Below are 19,001 nucleotides of genomic sequence, written 5' to 3'. Positions count from 1 at the left end.
AACAAATTGTCTCATGCTCTCGTCTCTCTGCAGGAGATATACAGTGCATTCTGAAAGTATTCAGGCCCCTTGACTTTTTCCACATTTTGTTACGTTACAGCCTTATTCTAAAATGGATTACATATTTTTTTTAATCAATCCATACACAATAACCCATAATGACAAAGCAAAAACAATTTTTTAGACATTTTTGCAAATTTATAAAAAATAAAAAATTACATTTACATTTATATATTCAGACCCTTACTCAGTACTTTGTTGAAGCAGCTTTGGCAGCGATTACAACCTCAAATCTTCTTGGGTATGATGCTACAAGCTTTGCACACCTGTATTTGTGAGTTTCTCACATTCTTTTCTGCAGATCCTATCAAGCTCTGTCAGGTTGGATGGGGAGCATTGATGCACAGCTATTTTCGGGTCTCTCCAGTGATGTTCGATCAGGTTCAAGTCTGGGCTCTGGCTGGGCCACTCAAGGACATTCAGAGATGTTTTTATTTTATTTTTATTTCTCCCTTTTCTCCCCAATCTACCCCTTTTTCTCCCCAACAGTCTTGTCTCATCGCGGAGGAAAAGGTCGAGAGCCATGCATCCTCCGAAACACAGCACTGCCAAGCCACACTGCTTCTTGACACACTGCTCGCTTAACCCGGAAGCCAGTGTCACCAATGTGTAGGAGGAAACACAGTCCAGCTGGCAACCAAAGTCAGCTTGCAGGTGCCCGGCCCGCCACAAGGAGTTGCTAGAGCGCGATGGGACATGAAAATCCTGGCCGGCCAAACCCTCCCCTAACCTGAACGACACTGGGAAAATTGTGCGCCGCCTCATGTGTCTCCCTGTCACAGCCGGTGGTGACACAGCCTAGGATCAAACCCGGGTCTGTGGTGCGATGCAGTGCCCTAGATCGCTGCTCCACTCAGGGAGCGCAGACATTCAGAGGCTTGTGAAGCCACTCATCCGTTTTCTTGGCTGTGTGCTTAGGGTCGTTGTCCTGTTGGAAGGTGGACCTTCGCCCCCAGTCTGAGATTCTGAGCGCTCTGGAGCAGGTTTTCATCAAGGATCTCTCTGTACTTTGCTTCGTTCATCGTTCCCTCAATCCTGAGTAGTCTCCCAATCCCTGCCGCTGAAAAACATCCCCATTTCCTACAGACGTGACACTTGTAATTTCTCATTTAATCCATTTTCGAATAATGCTGTAACGTAACAGAATGTGGAAAAGGTCAACGGGTCTGAAGATTTGGAATATCAAATCGCAATAAAATCACAGTATCGAATCGCAATACATATAGAATTGTAAGAATCGTGAGAATTGCAATACATAACGTATCAGCACCTAAGTATGATGATAATATCGTATCGTGAGGTCCCAGGCAATTCCCAGGCCTACCAGCCAGCAGTAGGGTGACCAAATTTTAAATACCCAAATGCGGGACAACTCAAAGATTTTGTGTGACATTCGTGGGACAGTGTAGCCTACATGAACAAAACACACCCACAAATCTCCCTCCAGCTGAGTAATTGAAGCGCACATTGCCTACTACTATTTAACGAGAGACCCATGTTTGTCTGGTTGGTCTCAAAACACTTTTAAAACGTGATTGTGGGAAGAAGTAGCACCAAATGTGTTGAATGCGCAACTAATAGAGCCTCAAGTTCATCTAAATCACCTTATATATTTCAGTCTAATACGGCTATTTACATACTTTTGTTGCTCTTCCTTAGAAGCACACTTTTTGTAAGTACAGTAGTAACCACAGTTTCATACTGTACTGTCTTTGTTGTAACTGTCATCTCCAAGTTTAGCTGGAATTTAACCTGAAAGGATTTGACGAATGTGATTAGTTGATGATATGACATTGCCCCACATCTCGTCTTGCGCTGCGCAGAATATCGGCTCTCAACAAGCTATTAACATCACCAGTATAGCATTCTTTTGATATAATATCTTGCCATAAGCGGAACGTGATTGCAAAAGAGACACTGAAATATGGGACAAATTAGTGTAAATTAGTGATGTTTTAATTTGTTGATAAAATGGACATGATTGATGGATTGGTTGGTTGCTGGACAAATGGCCAAAACACGAGACTGTCGCGCACAATCCGGGACATGTGGTCACCTTAGCCAGCAGGTGGGAGAAAGTTGAATCCTGGGGGGGGGGAGGGGATCAGTGACTACGTCTACGCCTCTATGTCTAGCAGCAATGCATGTTGAGTACCCAGGTAGAGCTGCAGCATCTGGCCCAGCTTCATGAAGAAAAAACACCCGCTTAAACTGCTTTGCTAACTTAGATAAAGCAACAATGCCCTTTTACCGTTCATCACCAGCCCAGTGTAGTGCATGACTGAGGACATTTAAAGGTGAGCACGAGGTGATAGCTCGTGTCTGTTATACAGCAGTGAGGCTAGCAGTTAAATGCATGCCTGACAGTAATAAACTCAACCGGCCACCCAACCACAGCCTAAATGTCACCACTCAGCATGTTTCACTACGGAAGACTCGTTTAAAGGAAAACTCCACTCCAAAACGATATTTTGGTATTGTCATGTCAGCAGTCAAGTTTTCAAGATATTGGACTTCCAAGAAACAAATCATCACATTGCATTTTGCATCATAATGATGATGTGGTTGGTGACACTGCTTCTTGGAAGTCCAATAACTTGAAAACTTGACTGCTGACATTGGACTAACAGTGGACTAATGGATTCCTCCGTTGGTATTTTAAGATCCCCATTAGCTATTGAGAAAGCAGGGGCTACTCTTCCTGGGGTCCACACAAAACATGAAACATGACATAATAGAGCACATTAATAGACAAGAACAGCTTAAAGACAGAACTACCCTGAACAAAAATATAAACGCAACATGTAGCAATTTCAAAGATTTTATTAAGTTGCAATTTATATGACGAAATCAGTCAATTGAAATAAATTCATTAGGCCCTAATCTATGGATTTCACATGACTGGGAATACAGATATGCATCTGTTGATCACAGATACCTTTAAAAAAAAATGGGCCTCACAATCTCATCACAGTATTTCTGTGCATTCAAATTTCCACCAATACAATGCAATTGTGTTGGTTGTCCGTAGCTTATGCCTGCCCATACCATAAGCCCACCGCCACCATGGGGCACTCTGTTCACAAGGTTGACATCAGCAAACCGCTCGCCCACACAACGCCATTCACGTGGTCTGCGGTTGTGAGGCCGCTTGGACGTACTGCCAAATTCCCGAAAATTACGTTGGAGCCAGCTTACGGTAGAGAAATGAGACAATCAATTGTCTGGCGACAGCTCTGGTGGACATTCCTGCAATCAGCATGCCAATTGCACGCTCCCTCAAAACTTGAGACATCTGTGGCATTGTGTTGTGTGACAAAACTGCACATTTTAGATTGGCCTTTTATTCTCCCCAGCACAAGGTGCGCGTGTGTAATGATCATGCTTCTTGATATGCCACACCTGTCAGGTGGATGGATTATCTTGGCAAAGGAGAAATGCTCACTAACAGGGGTGTAAACAAATTTCTGATATTTCTTTGAGAAATAAGCTTTTTGTGCGTATGGAACATTTTGGGGATCTTTTATTTCAGCTCATGAAACATGGGACCAACACTTTAAATCACAACCCTGATACAGTTTGATGAGGAAAAACGGTGTCAGAAAAGGAGCTTTTAGAGATATATTTTGAAAGGTATATAATTTAGATGAATCGAATGAATTAATGTTTAATAAATCTAAATATATATTATAAAGTATTTAATGTCTTTGGCAGTACACTCACACGATGATGTTGGATTGGCTGTATTTCCATAGTGGCAATGGTAACACTAATGATCTTTCACTGAAATCAACTAAACTCCAATGGACATCAATGGTACAACAAGAAAAAATAAATGACATACAGCATATTCCATGCAAATAATATCACAAAGAAATCCATTGAAACTGCTAAAACCCCCTTTTACAAATGACAGGCCTCGCCCAGCCAATCAGCGGCAGATATTTGATGGATGGGGTCATCTAGAAGGCACATGCCATTCCGTCTATCCATTAAAGCCTCCACTAAGACAGTTGGCAGAGGAAATGTCACAGGGCCATGCCACATTGCAGGCTTAATTGCCGGTGTGTGTGAAAGCCCGGGCTCAGGCTTAACACCAGTGAGATCACTATTGATCTAGTCTCTACCAACCGCTGTAGTCTCCTGACCAGCCCAATTCTATTTGCGTGTGTGTGTGTGTGTGTGTGTGCGTGTGCTTGTGTGTGTGCGTGTGTGCGTGCGTGTGTGTGTGCGTGTACCTGCCTACGCTCATGAATGCCCATGGGAGACACATAGTCCACGCACACGTGGACACAGGCAACACACACACTGTACACAACACACATGTGTAAACACTTCATCATCACTGACAAAGAGGCACACACAGTTCTACACTGATCCCCTGCAGCACATGCTTCTAAATGCATGACACTTGCACATTTGCACTCATGTACCATGACCGTAGACACATTTTCTCTCTCTATCTACTGGCTGGCGGAGGAAGCCTGAGCCAGAGAGCCTAAGTGGAAACACAACAACCACCAATCATCCCACACTTCAGAGTCCAGGCATATTATTGTATTGTCAAGTGTCTTTATATCAATGATCATCCTGTGTTATTTTTTACTGTGTGTACACTAGTCTAAAGTGGTATTTCAAGGGTATTTTGAGTAAATCAGAGTAGCATTTAGAAGAAGAAAAAATGACTATGTCCTAGGGGCCTCTCAGGGGTGCACATTTTGGCTTTGCCCTATAGCACTACACAGCTGCTGATTTGAAGAATCAACTCAACATCAAGCTTTGATTATTTGAATCAGCTGTGTGGTGCTAGGTCAAAAAAAAACCTCAAACGTGCACCACTGAGAGGCCCCAGGACTGAGTTTTGGAAACCCTGCTCTATGTAAACATGACTAGTTACTTTGGGCCTAGATTACTACTGTATAACAAAAGATGGGCCTGACTTTTCCCCTTGACTTTGACCCTGCTGGGCCTACACAGCCCTGGCACACTGATCCATCCAGACACAGTCAGAGAGTGTGATTTGGCCACAGCCCCAGTTCACAGGGCCATGTTAGGAGGATAGGGACTCTCTAGTGACTCCAGTAGCTCCAGATTGATTCTTCAACATGGCTGCCGATGACGCAGCCCTCGTTCCAACACGATGAGTTCATACTGTCCCTGAATAACTGCTTGACTGACGTACACTAGGCTAGCATAGCATATTGTAATGAACTGATTAAGAGTCCAATAACCAACTTGGGTCTATTGTGGGGAAAATGTCATAGGATCAAAGAGGATAGAAGCCATTGACCCCTGTACAAACTGCCTAGAGCCTTAGCTTGGTAAAGGGGATATTGATCAGCTTGCCTCTTCCTCGACCAATGGCGGAAACAGATTGAATTATCCTAGCGATTCACAGGCCGTTCATCCCAGTTGGTCATTGATAATCACTCCCTGAGGACGGCGAGGCTAGCTAGCGGTCAACGCTAACTGTAAATGATCCTAAAGCATCGCCATCCGTTACAGAAGAAATTGATGTCTGCTAACCACGAGAACTCTGAAAGCCGGCAAACACAGTCAGTAAAGAGCTACTCAGCTGTTTCAATGGGTTCCTGTGTGGCTCAGGTGGTAGCGCCTGTCGCTTGCAATGCCAGAGTTGTCGGATAAAAACATCTTATCTCCAAAACAACAACAAAAAATCTGGAAATTACAAATAAACTACCATATTTTCCAATTAACGGACATACAATAACTTAATTTCAGTACATTGATGGGAATGTACTGCTTTCTATACGTGTTAAAAGTAAATAAACAAAAATTGAAAAGGGACAAAAAGTTTTGTTATGAGGTTTTCCTCTGACAGCGACGAGATACTACAGTGAAAGCTTCCCTCAACATATGATATCAACCAACGTCTATAATTCAAATACCACAGAGCAATCTGTCCCGCAGCAGATCCAGCACATCATCACGAGCAGCCAGCCAAGTAGAATGACCGAACCCATTGTGGAAGCCAGCCGTGACCACGTAGTTTGAACACTTTCCCATTTCCCACTCCAATTCAAACCGTTCCATCAACAGCCGTCTCTAACATTCACCCATCATTCCACTAACATACAGGTCCCATGAAAATGAATTGGGCAGAGAAGACAGATAGTTTGACCTGTCCAAGACGGAATATGTCACTTTGTTATTTTCTGTCCCCAGTACACCTCTCGGGGTGAGTTTACAAGACAGTGTTGATGAGAACAGAGGACCTCTACATATTCCTGCCTCATTTCACAGACAAACTCCAACCCTCTTCTCGTCAGCTGTGCAAACAGGAGAGCCCTTACTGTGCCCAGTATTGGTCTACCACATTAAAGCTGTTTGCCTGTGTTGCTTGTGTCATGCCTCTGCTCTGTCTCAGTAGTGAGAGGCAGCTCGGACAGCTTCTACGTTCTTGATTTCATCAAATCGATTATGATTTGGATCCCATAGGCCAGGGATGGGTAACTTTGATGGGGGTGGGGGCCACAAAAAAATCTAAAGTCATCATGAGGGGTCGCAGTGGCTCGGGGGTCTGCGTACCTACCAGATGAGACTGGTGGGAGGAGCTATGAAAGGCTGGAATGAGTTTTAGAGTTCATTTCTTGCAATTCTACACATTATGCCATTGGTGGAGAGAAATGTTAGCAATCCTTAATATGATTTCTGAGTGAGAGTGACTAACAAAATCAAATCGGGGCCCCCGGTCGGTAATTTCGACCATGACTGGTACAAGTTTGATAGCTGGCCGCTAGACTAACTGACCAATCGGAAAAATGTTAGTTGACATGGGCTAATCGAATGACTGTCAGTGACCAGCCTAACGTATAAGGCGTTTCTTTCTTTCTTGTCCTGACGAGAGAGAGAAAAATAAACTGTCGGGGGAGGTTATCTTCTGCACTGTTCGACTCATCCAGTAAATGTGGAGTTAAGATGGAGTGTTGCCTTCTTAAAGCATGTAACCGCAGCCCAATATAGCAGCTTGAGTATGGGTGAGTGGGTGTGTCGAAAGCCGTGGGTATATGGAAAGCGAATGAGCTAATTGGGCAGATGTGTTGCCACTCAAGACCGTTTTTCGTGGCTGATTGGGCTGCACGATGAGTCAATAAGCCGGTGACCAGTGCACCGGTGTTGTATCGACGTGCTTGTGCTGTGGGGGAGTTCTTCGTGGGCTATACTCAGCCTTGTCTCAGGATGGTAGGTTGGTGGTTGGAGATATCCCTCTAGTGGTGTGGGGGCTGTGCTTTGGCAAAGTGGGTGGGGTTATATCCTGCCTGTTTGGCCCTGTCCCGGGGTATCGTCGGACAGGGCCACAGTGTCCCCCGACCCCTCCTGTCTCAGCCTCCAGTATTTATGCTGCAGTAGTTTATGTGTCGGGGGGCTAGGGTCCGTCTGTTATATCTGGAATATTTCTCCTGTCTTCTCTTTCTTTCTTTCTTTCTTTCTCTCTTGGAGGACCTGAGCCTTAGGACCATGCCTCAGGACTATGACATGACGTTGGCCTGGGGATAGGTTTATGACAGTCATAGATACCTCTTCCCCCCCCCCCTTTTTCCTCTCTCTACACTACTGATGTTACATTTGCAAACCCCTTGGTTAACATAGAGATTCTGGGAACATCAGAAGGTGGGGGGAAATTAACTATATTCTGGTAATCCGACCAATTGAACATATGCGGTGGTACTTAATGAATATGATGTCAGTTCGGTTGTCATCTGAGACATTCTCCTCAATGATAAGATGACATAAACTCTACAGTGGAAAGTCTACACATCAGAGTTATCGGATTCGCATGGAATTGTTGTTTAATTTAAATGTTTGAAAATAAATTATTCGTGATGGGATGAAATGTGATTTTAGCTTCTAAAATGTGAGATTTGGGTTTAGGGCTCTGCTCAATCAGTGGCCCGCCCCTGTGAAGGGACATGGGTTATAAAACTTTTCAAACACACCTCTCCCTTCCTATATAAAGCCTTGACGACAATATAACCTCCTGTTCCGAGGATGTGAGGACAACTAAGAAAACATACATGTCAGAATGGTTCAGATAATAACTACAGAACGAAGCCAACATCAGCGTGAGCTTTGGTTGCGAATGGTATGAACTTTGAACTATTATTCACTACAGAAGTGATACCTCCTAGCCGTTGAGTTAGCAACAGCAGCTGCAAACGAGGGTTAGGAAGGAACAGACAGAGTATCCCGTCTATCACACAACGACATTACTACAACGTAGACATTCTTCAAAGGACAAAGGACTCGGTTTGGCAACACGACCTTCCATCTACCACCAACCTACTGAAGCGCAGCTCAGAGTAAATATTTATTGCATTTTCCTTTTCCAAATGGGCGGTAATTTAGAATGCATAAGATACTGTATTTATGATAGCACAGCTTCTATAAATAACAGCTCTATAAATATTATTTTGTGGTGCCCCGACTCTCTAGTTAATTACATTTACATGATTAGCTCAATCAGGTAATATTAATTACAGAGAAATGATTTTATAGAATAGCATGTCATATCACTTAATCCGGCATAGCCAAAGACACGACAACTACCTGGCCTAATGACTCCTTGCTGTCACCAGTCCACCTGGTCATGCTGCTGCTCCAGTTTCAACTGTTCTGCCTGCGGCTATGGAACCCTGACCTGTTCACCAGACGTGCAACCTGTCCCAGACCTGCTGTTTTCAACTCTCTAGAGACAGCAGGAGTGGTAGAGATACTCTCAATGATCGGTTATGAAAAGCCAACTGACATTTACTCCTGAGGTGCTGACCTGTTGCACCCTCTACAACCACTGTGATTATTATTATTTGACCATGCTGGTCATTTATGAACATTTGAACATCTTGGCCATGTTCTGTTATAATCTCCACCCTGGCACAGCCAGAAGAGGACTGGCCACCCCTCATAGCCTGGTTCCTCTCTAGGTTTCTTCCTAGGTTCTGGCCTTTCTAGGGAGTTTTTCCTAGTCACTGTGTTTCTACACCTGCATTGCTTGCTGTTTGGGGTTTTATCCTGGGTTTCTGTACAGCACTTTGTGACATCAGCTGATGTAAGAAGGGCTTTATAAATACATTTGATTGATTGATTGAGATGTCACCTTGATACATACAAAAATACAATCTACTGCTCAATGGGGAGGGCATGAACGGCAACAAGACAAGGACACATGGGAAGTAGCTACCTAGTAGCCAATATCAGGGTGACAGTCACAGTAAGCACATGTATACAATGCATGAAGCAAAAATACACCCATCAAAAACAAAAACCTATGACCTTCTGAGTGTGGTCAGAGAAACTGCTGATGCACAACCACATTTAGAAATTGCTATTGTGTGTGTTTTTTCGCGTTATTTGTAACTTATTTTGTACATAATGTTTCTGCCACCGTCTCTTATGACCGAAAAGAGCTTCTGGATATCAGGACAGCGATTACTCACATCTCACTGGACAAAGATGTTTTTGTTAATGAGTCGGACACGAAGGATGTACTTTAGACACCCGATAAGGTCCAAATTCCCATCATTTCCACAAGAAAGAGACAGAGATATCAGGGACGTAGGTCGGGGTGCCTTGTAAGGATCCGAGTGGGTAATCTGCCTCTACCATCAGTCCTATTAGCCAATGTACAATCATTGAATAACAAAATAGACGAGCTACGATCTCAAATATCCTACCAAATGGACATTAAAAACGGTAATATCTTGTGTTTCACAGAGTCGTGGCTGAACGACAACACGGATAACATACAGCTGGCAGGGTTTACACTGCATCGGCAAGATAGAGCAGCTGCCTCCGGTAAGACAAGGGGTGGCTGCCTATGTATATTTGTAAACAATAATAAGGAAGACTCAAGGTTTTGCTCGCCTGAGGTAGCCTAGTGGTTAGAGCGGTGGGCCAGTAACTGAAAGGTTGATAGATCGAATCCCCGAGCTGACAAGGTAAAATCTGTCATTCTGAACAAGGCAGTTAACCTTCTGTTCCTACGTGGTCATTGTAAATAAGAATTTGTTCTTAACTGACTTGCCTAGTTAAATAAAGGTACAAAAATGATAACCTATCGACCACACAATTTACCAAGAGCGTTCTGTAGCTGTCTATTTACCACCACAAACCGATGTTGGCACTAAGACCGCACTCAGTGAGCTGCATAAGGCCATAAACAAACAGGAAAACGCTCATACAGAGGCGGCGCTCCTAGTGGCTGCAAGGAAATTTAAATCTGTTTTACCTCATTTCTACCAGCATGTTAAATTTGCAACCAGAGGGAAAAAACTCTTTACTCCACACAAAGAGACACATACAAAGCCCTCCCTCGCCCTCTATTTGGCAAATCAGACCATAATTCTATCCTCCAGATTCCTGCTTACAAGCAAAAACTAAAGCAGGAAGCACCAGTGACTCAGTCAATAAAGAAGTGGTCAGCTGACGCAGATGCTAAACTACAGGACTGTTTTGCTAGCACAGACTGGAATATGTTCCAGGATTCTTCTCATGGCATTGAGGAATACACCACATTTATTTATTTTTTATTTGACCTTTATTTAAACAGGTAGGCCAGTTGAGAACAAATTCTCATTTACAACTGTGACCTGGCCAAGATAAAGCAAAGCAGTGCGATTAAAAACAACACAGAGTTACATATGGGATAAACAAACGTACAGTCAATAACACAATAGAAAAATATATGTACAGTGTGTGCAAATGTAGTAAGATTAGGGAGGTAAGGCAATAAATAGGCCATAGAGGCTAAATAATTACAATTTAGCATTAACACTGGAGTGATAGATGTGCAGAAGATGATGTGCAAGTAGAGATACTGGGGTGCAAAAGAGGAAACATTAAAAATAACAATATGGGGATGAGGTAGTTGGGTGTGATATTTACAGATGGGCTGTGTACAGGTACAGAGATCGGTGAGCTGCTCTGACAGCTTTCCAATCTTTGGGGATCTCAGATGATACGAAAGAGAGGTTGAACAGGTTGCAACAATTTCGGCTGATAATTTTAGAAAGAGAGAGTCCAGACTGTCCAGCCCAGCTGATTTGTAGGGATCCAGATTTTGCACATCAGCTGTCTGGATTTGGGTGAAGGAGAAGCGGGGGGTGGGAGGTTTGAGCAAGTTTCTGCGGGGGATGCAGAGCTGTTGGCCGGGGTAGGGGTAGCCAGGTGGAAAGCATGGCCAGCCGTAGAAAATGCTTATTGAAATTATCGAAGATTTATTGGCGGTGACAGTGTTTCCTAGCATCAGTGCAGTGGGCAGCTGAGATGAGGTGCTCTTATTCTCCATGGACTTTACAGTGTCCCAAAACTTTTGGTAATTAGTGCTACAGGATGCAAATTTCTGTTTGAAAAAGATACCACTTTTAAAGAGCAAATCAAATCAAATTTTATTTGTCACATACACGGTTGGCAGATGTTGGTACATGGTTAGCAGATGTTAATGCGAGTGTAGCGAAATGCTTGTGCTTCTAGTTCCGACAATGCAGTAATAACCAACAAGTAATCTAGCTAACAATTCCAAAACTACTACCTTATAGACAGACACAAGTGTAAGGGGATAAATAACAGGTACATAAAGATATATAAATGAGTGATGGTACAGAGCGGCATGGGCAAGATACAGTAGATGGTATTGAGTGCAGTATATACATATGAGATGAGTATGTAAACAAAGTGGCATAGTTAAAGTGGCTAGTGATACATGTATTACATAAAGATGCAGTAGATGATATAGAGTACAGTATATACATATACATATGAGATGAATAATGTAGGGTATGTAAACATTATATTAGGTAGCATTGTTTAAAGTGGCTAGTGATATATTTTACATCATTTCCCATCAATTCCCATTATTAAAGTGGCTGGAGTTGAGTCAGTGTGTTGGCAGCAGCCACTCAATGTTAGTGGTGGCTGTTTAACAGTCTGATGGCCTTGAGATAGAAGCTGTTTTTCAGTCTCTCGGTCCCAGCTTTGATGCACCTGTACTGACCTCGCCTTCTGGATGATAGCAGGATGAACAGGCAGTGGCTCAGGTGGTTGTTGTCCTTGATGATCTTTATGGCCTTCCTGTGACATTGGGTGGTGTAGGTGTCCTGGAGGGCAGGTAGTTTGCCCCCGGTGATGCGTTGTGAAGACCTCACTACCCTCTGGAGAGCCTTACGGTTGTGGGCGGAGCAGTTGCCGTACCAGGCGGTGATACAGCCCGACAGGATGCTTTCGATTGTGCATCTGTAGAAGTTTCTGAGTGCTTTTGGTGACAAGCCAAATTTCTTCAGCCTCCTGAGGTTGAAGAGGCGCCGCTGTGTGGGTGGACCAATTCAGTTTGTCTGTGATGTGTACGCCGAGGAACTTAAAACTTACTATCCTCTCCACTACTGTTCCATCGATGTGGATAGGGGGGTGTTCCCTCTGCTGTTTCCTGAAGTCCACAATCATCTCCTTAGTTTTGTTGACGTTGAGTGTGAGGTTATTTTCCTGACACCACACTCCGAGGGCCCTCAACAAGGCATCCTCTACTGACGGGATGAGGTCAAAATCCTTCCAGGACACCCGGGCCAGGTCGATAAGAAAGGCTTGCTCACTGAAGTGTTTTAGGGAGCGTTTGACAGTGATGAGGGGTGGTCGTTTGACTGCGGACCCATTACGGATGCAGACAATCAGGCAGGGATTGCTGAGATCCTAGTTGATTCACATATCAATTCACATATGTTGTCCAGGGCACAGCTGGGGCTGAGGGTGGTCTATAACAAGCGGCAATGGTGAGAGGCTTATTTCTGGAAAGGTGGATTTTTAAAAGTAGAAGCTCGAAATGTTTGAGCACGGACCTGGATAGTATGAAAGAAATCTGCAGGCTAACTCCGCCCCCAGTGACATCAGCCAGTGGCTTCATCAATAATTGAAATAAGTGTATCGATGACGTCATCCCCATAGTGACCGTACCTACATACCCCAACCAGAAGCCATGGATTAAAGGCAACATCCGCACTGAGCTAAAGAGTGGAGCTGCCGTTTTCAAGGAGAGGGACTCTAACCCGGACATTTATAAGAAATACCGCTATGCCCTCCGATGAACCATCAAACAGGCAAAGCATCAATACAGGACTAAGAATGAATCGTACTACACTGGCCTCAACGCTCGTCTTATGTGGCAGGGCTTGCAAACTGTTACAGACTACAAAAGGAAGCACAGCCGAGAGCTGCCCAGTGAAACGAGCCTACCAGACAAGCTAAATTACTTCTATGCTCGCTTCGAGGCAAGCAACACTGAAGCATGCATGAGAGCATCAGCTGTTCCGGACGACTGTGTGATCATGCTCTCTGTATCTGATGTGAGTAAGACCTTTAAACAGGTCAATATTCACAAGGCCGCAGAGCCATACGGATTACCAGGACATGTACCCGACCACCTGGCAAGTGTCTTCACTGACATTTTCAACCTGTCTGTAATGCCAACATGTTTCAAGCAGACCACCATAGTCCCTGTGCCCAAGAACACTAAGGTAACCTGCCTAAATCACTACAGACCCGTAGCACTCATATCTGTAGCCATGAAGTGCTTTGAAAGGCTGATCATGGCTCACATCAACACTATTATCCCAGAAACCCTAGATCCACTCCAAATTGCATACCGCCCCAACAGATCCACAGATAATGCAATCTCTATTACATTCCACACTGCCCTTTCCCACCTGGACAAAAGGAAAACCTACATGAGAATGCTATTCATTGACTACAGCTCAGCGTTCAACACCATAGTGCCCTCAAAGCTCATCACTAAGCTAAGGACCATGGGACTAAACACTTCCCTTTTCAACTGAATCCTGGACTATCTGATGGGCCGCCCCAGGTGGTAAGGGTAGGTAACAACACATCTGCCACGCTGAACTTCAACACGGGGGACCCGTGCTCAGTCCCCTCCTGTACTCCCTGTTCACCCATGACAGCATGGCCAGGCATGACTCCAATAACATCATTAAGTTTGGCGACGACAGTGGTAGGCCTGATCACTGACAACGATGAGACAGCCAATAGGGAGGAGGTCAGAGACCAGGCCGTGTGGTGCCAGGGTAACAACCTCTCCCTCAACGTGATCAAGGCAAAGGAGATGATTGTGGACTACAGGAAAAGGAAGACCGAGCATGCCCCTATTATCATCGATGGGGCTGTATTGGAGCAGATTGAGAGCTTCAAGTTCCTTGGTGTCCACATCACCAACAAACTATCCAAACAGACCAAGATATTAGTGAAGAGGGCATGACAAACGCCTATTCTCCATCAGGAGTCTGAAAAGATTTGTCATGTGTCCTCAGATCCTCAAAAACTTATACACCTGCACAATCAAGAGCATCCTGACTGGTGCATCACTGCCTGATATGGCAACAACTGCTCGGCCTCCAACTGCAAGGCACTACAGAGGGCAGTGCGCATGGCCCAGTACATCACTGGGGCCAAGCTTCCTGACATCCAGAACGTCTATACCAGGCGGTGTCAGTGGAAGGACCTAATAATTGTCAAAGACTCCAGCCACCATAGTCATAGACTGTTCTTTCTGCTACCACACGGCAAGCTGTACAGGAGCTCCAAGTCTAAGTCCAAAAGGCTTCTTAACAGCTTCTACCCCCAAGCCATAAGACTCCTGAACAGCTAATCAAATGGCTACCCAAACTATTTGCAATGCCCCCCCCCCCTTTTTACGCTGCTTCTGCTCTCTGCTTATCATCTAAGCATAGTCACTTTAACCCTAACTACCTGTACATATACATACTACCTCGATTATCTCGACTAACCTTGCTACTGTTATTTTACTGCTGCTCTTTAATTATTTGTTATTTTTATTTCATTTTTTACTTTTCTCTTTTTACTTAACACTTATTTTTCTTAAAACTGCATTGTTGGTTAAGGGCTTGTAAGTAAACATTTCACTGTAAGGTCCGCCTACACCTGCTGTATTTGGCGCATGTGTCACAGTCATTATAAGGACCGGACCAAGGTGCAGCGTGGTATGCGTACATTCTTATTTATGAATGTACGCTGAACAAACTAATAAAATAACAAAATGAAACGTGAAGCTATACAAACGAGTGCTGACAGGCAACTGCACATAGACAAGATCCCACACCAGAAAGTTGGAAACAGGGCCCCCCCCCAAAGGTGCAGGCTGCCGGCCGCAAACCAGAAACTATAGGGGAGGTTCCGGGTGGGCATCTACCCTCGGTGCCGGCTCTGGTTCTGGACGCAGTCCCCCCTGCTTACGCTGATCCCTCCGCTTTTGTGGCACCGGACCGTGGATCATCGCCGGAGACCCGAGATTGGGGACCGTCGCTGGAGGTTCCGGAATGTGGACCGTCGCTGGAGGTTCCGGACTGTGGACCGTTGGTGGAGGTTCCGGACTGTGGATCGTCGTTGGAGGCTCCGGACTGTGGACCGTCGTTGGAGGTTCCAGACTTGAAACTGTCGCCGGAAGCTCTGGACTGGGAACTGTTGCCGGAAGCTCTGGACTGGGAACTGTCGCAGGAAGCTCTGGACTGGGAACTGTCGCAGGAAGCTCTGGACTGGGAACTGTCGCAGGAAGCTCTGGACTGGGAACTGTCGCAGGAAGCTCTGGACTGGGAACTGTCGCAGGAAGCTCTGGACTGGGAACTGTCGCCGGAAGCTCTGGACTGGGAACTGTCGCCGGAAGCTCTGGACTGGGAACTGTCGCCGGAAGCTCTGGACTGGGAACTGTCGCCGGAACCTCTGGACTGTGGAGGCGCACTGGAGGCCTAATGCGTGGGACTGGTACTGGTGGTACCGGGCTGATGACACACACCTCAGGGTGAGTGCGGGGAGGAAGCACAGGACGTACTGGACTGTGGAGGCGCACTGGAGGTCTGATGCGTGGTGCCGGCACTGGTGGTACCGGGCTGGGGACACGCACCTCAGGGCGAGTGCGAGGAGCAGGAACAGGACATACTGGACTGTGGAGGTACACTGGAGGCCTGGTGCGTGGGACCGGTACAGGTGGCACCGGGCTGATGACACGCACCTCAGGGCGAGTGCGAGGAGAAGGCACAGGACTTACTGAACTGTGGAGACGCACTGGAGGTCTGATGCGTGGGACCGGTACAGGTGGCACCGGCTGATGACACGCACTTCTGTCACGTTCGTTATAAGGATTGGATCAAGGCGCAGCGTGGAATGCGTACATTCTTATTTATTAAAAGAATGTACGCTGAACAAACTAACAAAATAACAAAACGAAACGTGAATCTATACAAACGAGTGCTGACAGGCAACTGCACATAGACAAGATCCCACACCAGAAAGTGGGAAACAGGGCTGCCTAAATATGATCCCCAATCAGAGACAACGATAAACAGCTGTCTCTGATTGGGAACCATATAAGGCCAACATAGACATACAAAAACCCCTAGACATACAACAACCCTAGACATAAAAAACCTCAGACATACAACACTAGAGTACCCACCCTAGTCACACCCTGACCTAATCAAAATACATAGAAAACAGAGATATCTAAGGTCAGGGCGTGACAGCATGTGACAAATAAAAATGTATTTGATTTGATGTTGTATTCGACTATTATAGGCAACTTAGTTCGGAACATTTTCTTCATAAAAATAATGTCATTTTTTTTGCGGGGGGAGAGTATCCACGGGCCTACAAAAGGGGGGCACCATAGGGGGTGAACTGAATGCGGTAAGAAGACACAGTAAGTCTTCTTGACTTGATGGTGTTCATAACAATGATGTTCTTTATTCAACTGTTCAGCTACTGTACTGTGCTTTTTGTCATGCCCATAATCATTCAAATGTGGTAATGTAACATTACACAGGATGGACACATAGCAGACTTGAAACACTGATGTCCTCACGTGAGACCAACGTATCAGCCTGTAGCTCCAGACAATGTAGCTATGATGACCCTGTCGATGTGGGGAGACTGCATTGCAACATAACGCCAAGGCAATGATGCCTGGAAGTAGACGCCTAAGTGGGCGTTTCTACACCACATACTGTAAGCCATAAAAATGGTGTTTCACAGTGGGAGAGCTATAGCTCAATTAGGACCGTTGTCTTAGATTGGTATTTGCAGCGTGCTTTACATGTCAGTGTAAACATTGTCAACGGATATTATATGACTATCATTATGCATGTCTTGATTAAGTAACTGCTTTGCTGTGTAATAGCTGATAGTGCCATAGGATGATGACAATGGCAGCATTCAAACGGGTAATTGTCATAGAATTGCTATCATCAAAGCATGACTCCTATAAACTACAGTCTGGTATAGGCTAGAATAAGGCTTTACCTGTGCTCATGGTAATCGCAGGATGTTTCTTCACAATCCGATGTACAGTGGCTATTGCCTCATTCAACTACACACCTCTGGTCAGGAGTGTAGACTGCACATCGATGATGCCTCCCTGCAGAAGATGCTGAATAAGTCGAATCCCCTATGTCCCTTCAGAGATGTATCCTGTAGTACAATGTCGAAGCTATGAAATGTTCTGCCGCTGTCTATTAGCGCTGATACTGGCATATGGCAATATCGTATTATGCGGCACAGTAATTGTTTTACTCCCTTTCCGACAGCACGGGTTGGGTGTGGGCGTACGGTCGCGCTTGACGCTTGCGTCGCTGCTTCAGCAGGAGCATCACTCGAACCAGACGATCAATAGCGCCTCAACAGCTCCACTGGGCTCCCCACGAACAAGGGCGTCTGGGAAATTGCGTTTATACCAATAGAAACCAGATTTCAAGTGACTTCGATTTCCGAGTGGTACCACCGCGACGCAGTGTAAACAAAACGTGTTGGAATGCACTGTGCGATAGAGCAGAAGCACTGCAACAACGGCGGTGTATATTCTTCCCGAAGTGGATCTTTTATCAGTCGTAGAAAAAGGGAGACAAAACGGTCATTTATCAGCCAATGTTTTGGACACAATGCTGTAGCCTGGAGTGATGTCTAGTTCTTCAGAGAAAAGTACATTCTCCTAATATTATTGTTGGCCTTTCTTAGGCCTATCTATAGGCATATTATGTTAGGCCTATTATATTAGCATATAGACATTTTACAAAGGCCTACATCACTTTTCATTTCCAACATTCAAGTGATTGAAATGCACAAAATCCATGACTGATAATCAATACAATTATTCATTGAGTTATTATACACAATAATTGGAATTCATTATAACCTCATAAACAACCACTTTTCATTTGAAATCTATCTGAAATCAATACATTTTAAAACACTGTGTATAGAGTACAATACTGAACAGTACAGTAGGCCTGCAGTAGCCTAAAGTGTTATTCAAGGTCTAAGGATTTTTACTTTCCTATGCTTCTTGTATGGCCTGATGGGCAAAGAGCAGGCTTTACTGCAATGCTGCTATGTCGTTTCGTCCAGATGAAAACAAGCACAATATACAATGTTGCAACTAAGTTAACATTTTTAGATGAAACATTGGTTACATTGTTCATCATAACCTCATAAACTCTGCGGAAAAATAAACTAGTAGATAAGATAATTAGTAAAAATCCAAATAACTTCACAGATCCTCATTGTAAAGGGTTTAAACACTGTTTCCTATGCTTGTTCAATGAACCATGAAAAATGAATGAACATGCACCTGTGGAACGGTTGTTAAGACACTAACAGCTTACAGACGGTATGCAATTAAGGTCACAGTTATGAAAACTTAGGACACTAAAGAGGCCTTTCTACTGACTCTGAAAACACCAAAAGAAAGATTCCCAGGGTCCCTGCTCATCTGTGTGAATGTGCCTTAGGCATGCTGCAAGGAGGCATGAGGACTGCAGTTGTGGCCAGGGCCATAAATTGCCATGTCTGTACTGTGAGACGCCTAAGACCGTGCTACAGGGAAACAGGACAGACCACGCGTAACAACACCTGCA

General features: G+C 44.7%; 1 protein-coding gene across 1 annotated transcript in view; it reads right to left on the bottom strand.

The window, feature by feature from the left end:
* The window catches only part of LOC110531876 (actin-binding LIM protein 2), a 100,115-nt gene extending 82,357 nt beyond the window's left edge, over positions 1 to 17,758 (bottom strand). The window contains exon 1 of the mRNA XM_036987768.1: positions 17,392 to 17,758. Coding sequence (XP_036843663.1) covers positions 17,392 to 17,401 — 10 coding nt within the window. The 5' untranslated portion in view covers positions 17,402 to 17,758. The remainder of the gene's footprint in view (positions 1 to 17,391) is intronic.
* Between the last annotated feature and the right edge of the window lie 1,243 nt (positions 17,759 to 19,001).

Source organism: Oncorhynchus mykiss, chromosome 9, assembly GCF_013265735.2.
Source record: "Oncorhynchus mykiss isolate Arlee chromosome 9, USDA_OmykA_1.1, whole genome shotgun sequence".
Classification (NCBI taxonomy): Eukaryota; Metazoa; Chordata; class Actinopteri; order Salmoniformes; family Salmonidae; genus Oncorhynchus; species Oncorhynchus mykiss.
This window is presented reverse-complemented; position numbering and strand designations above follow the sequence as displayed.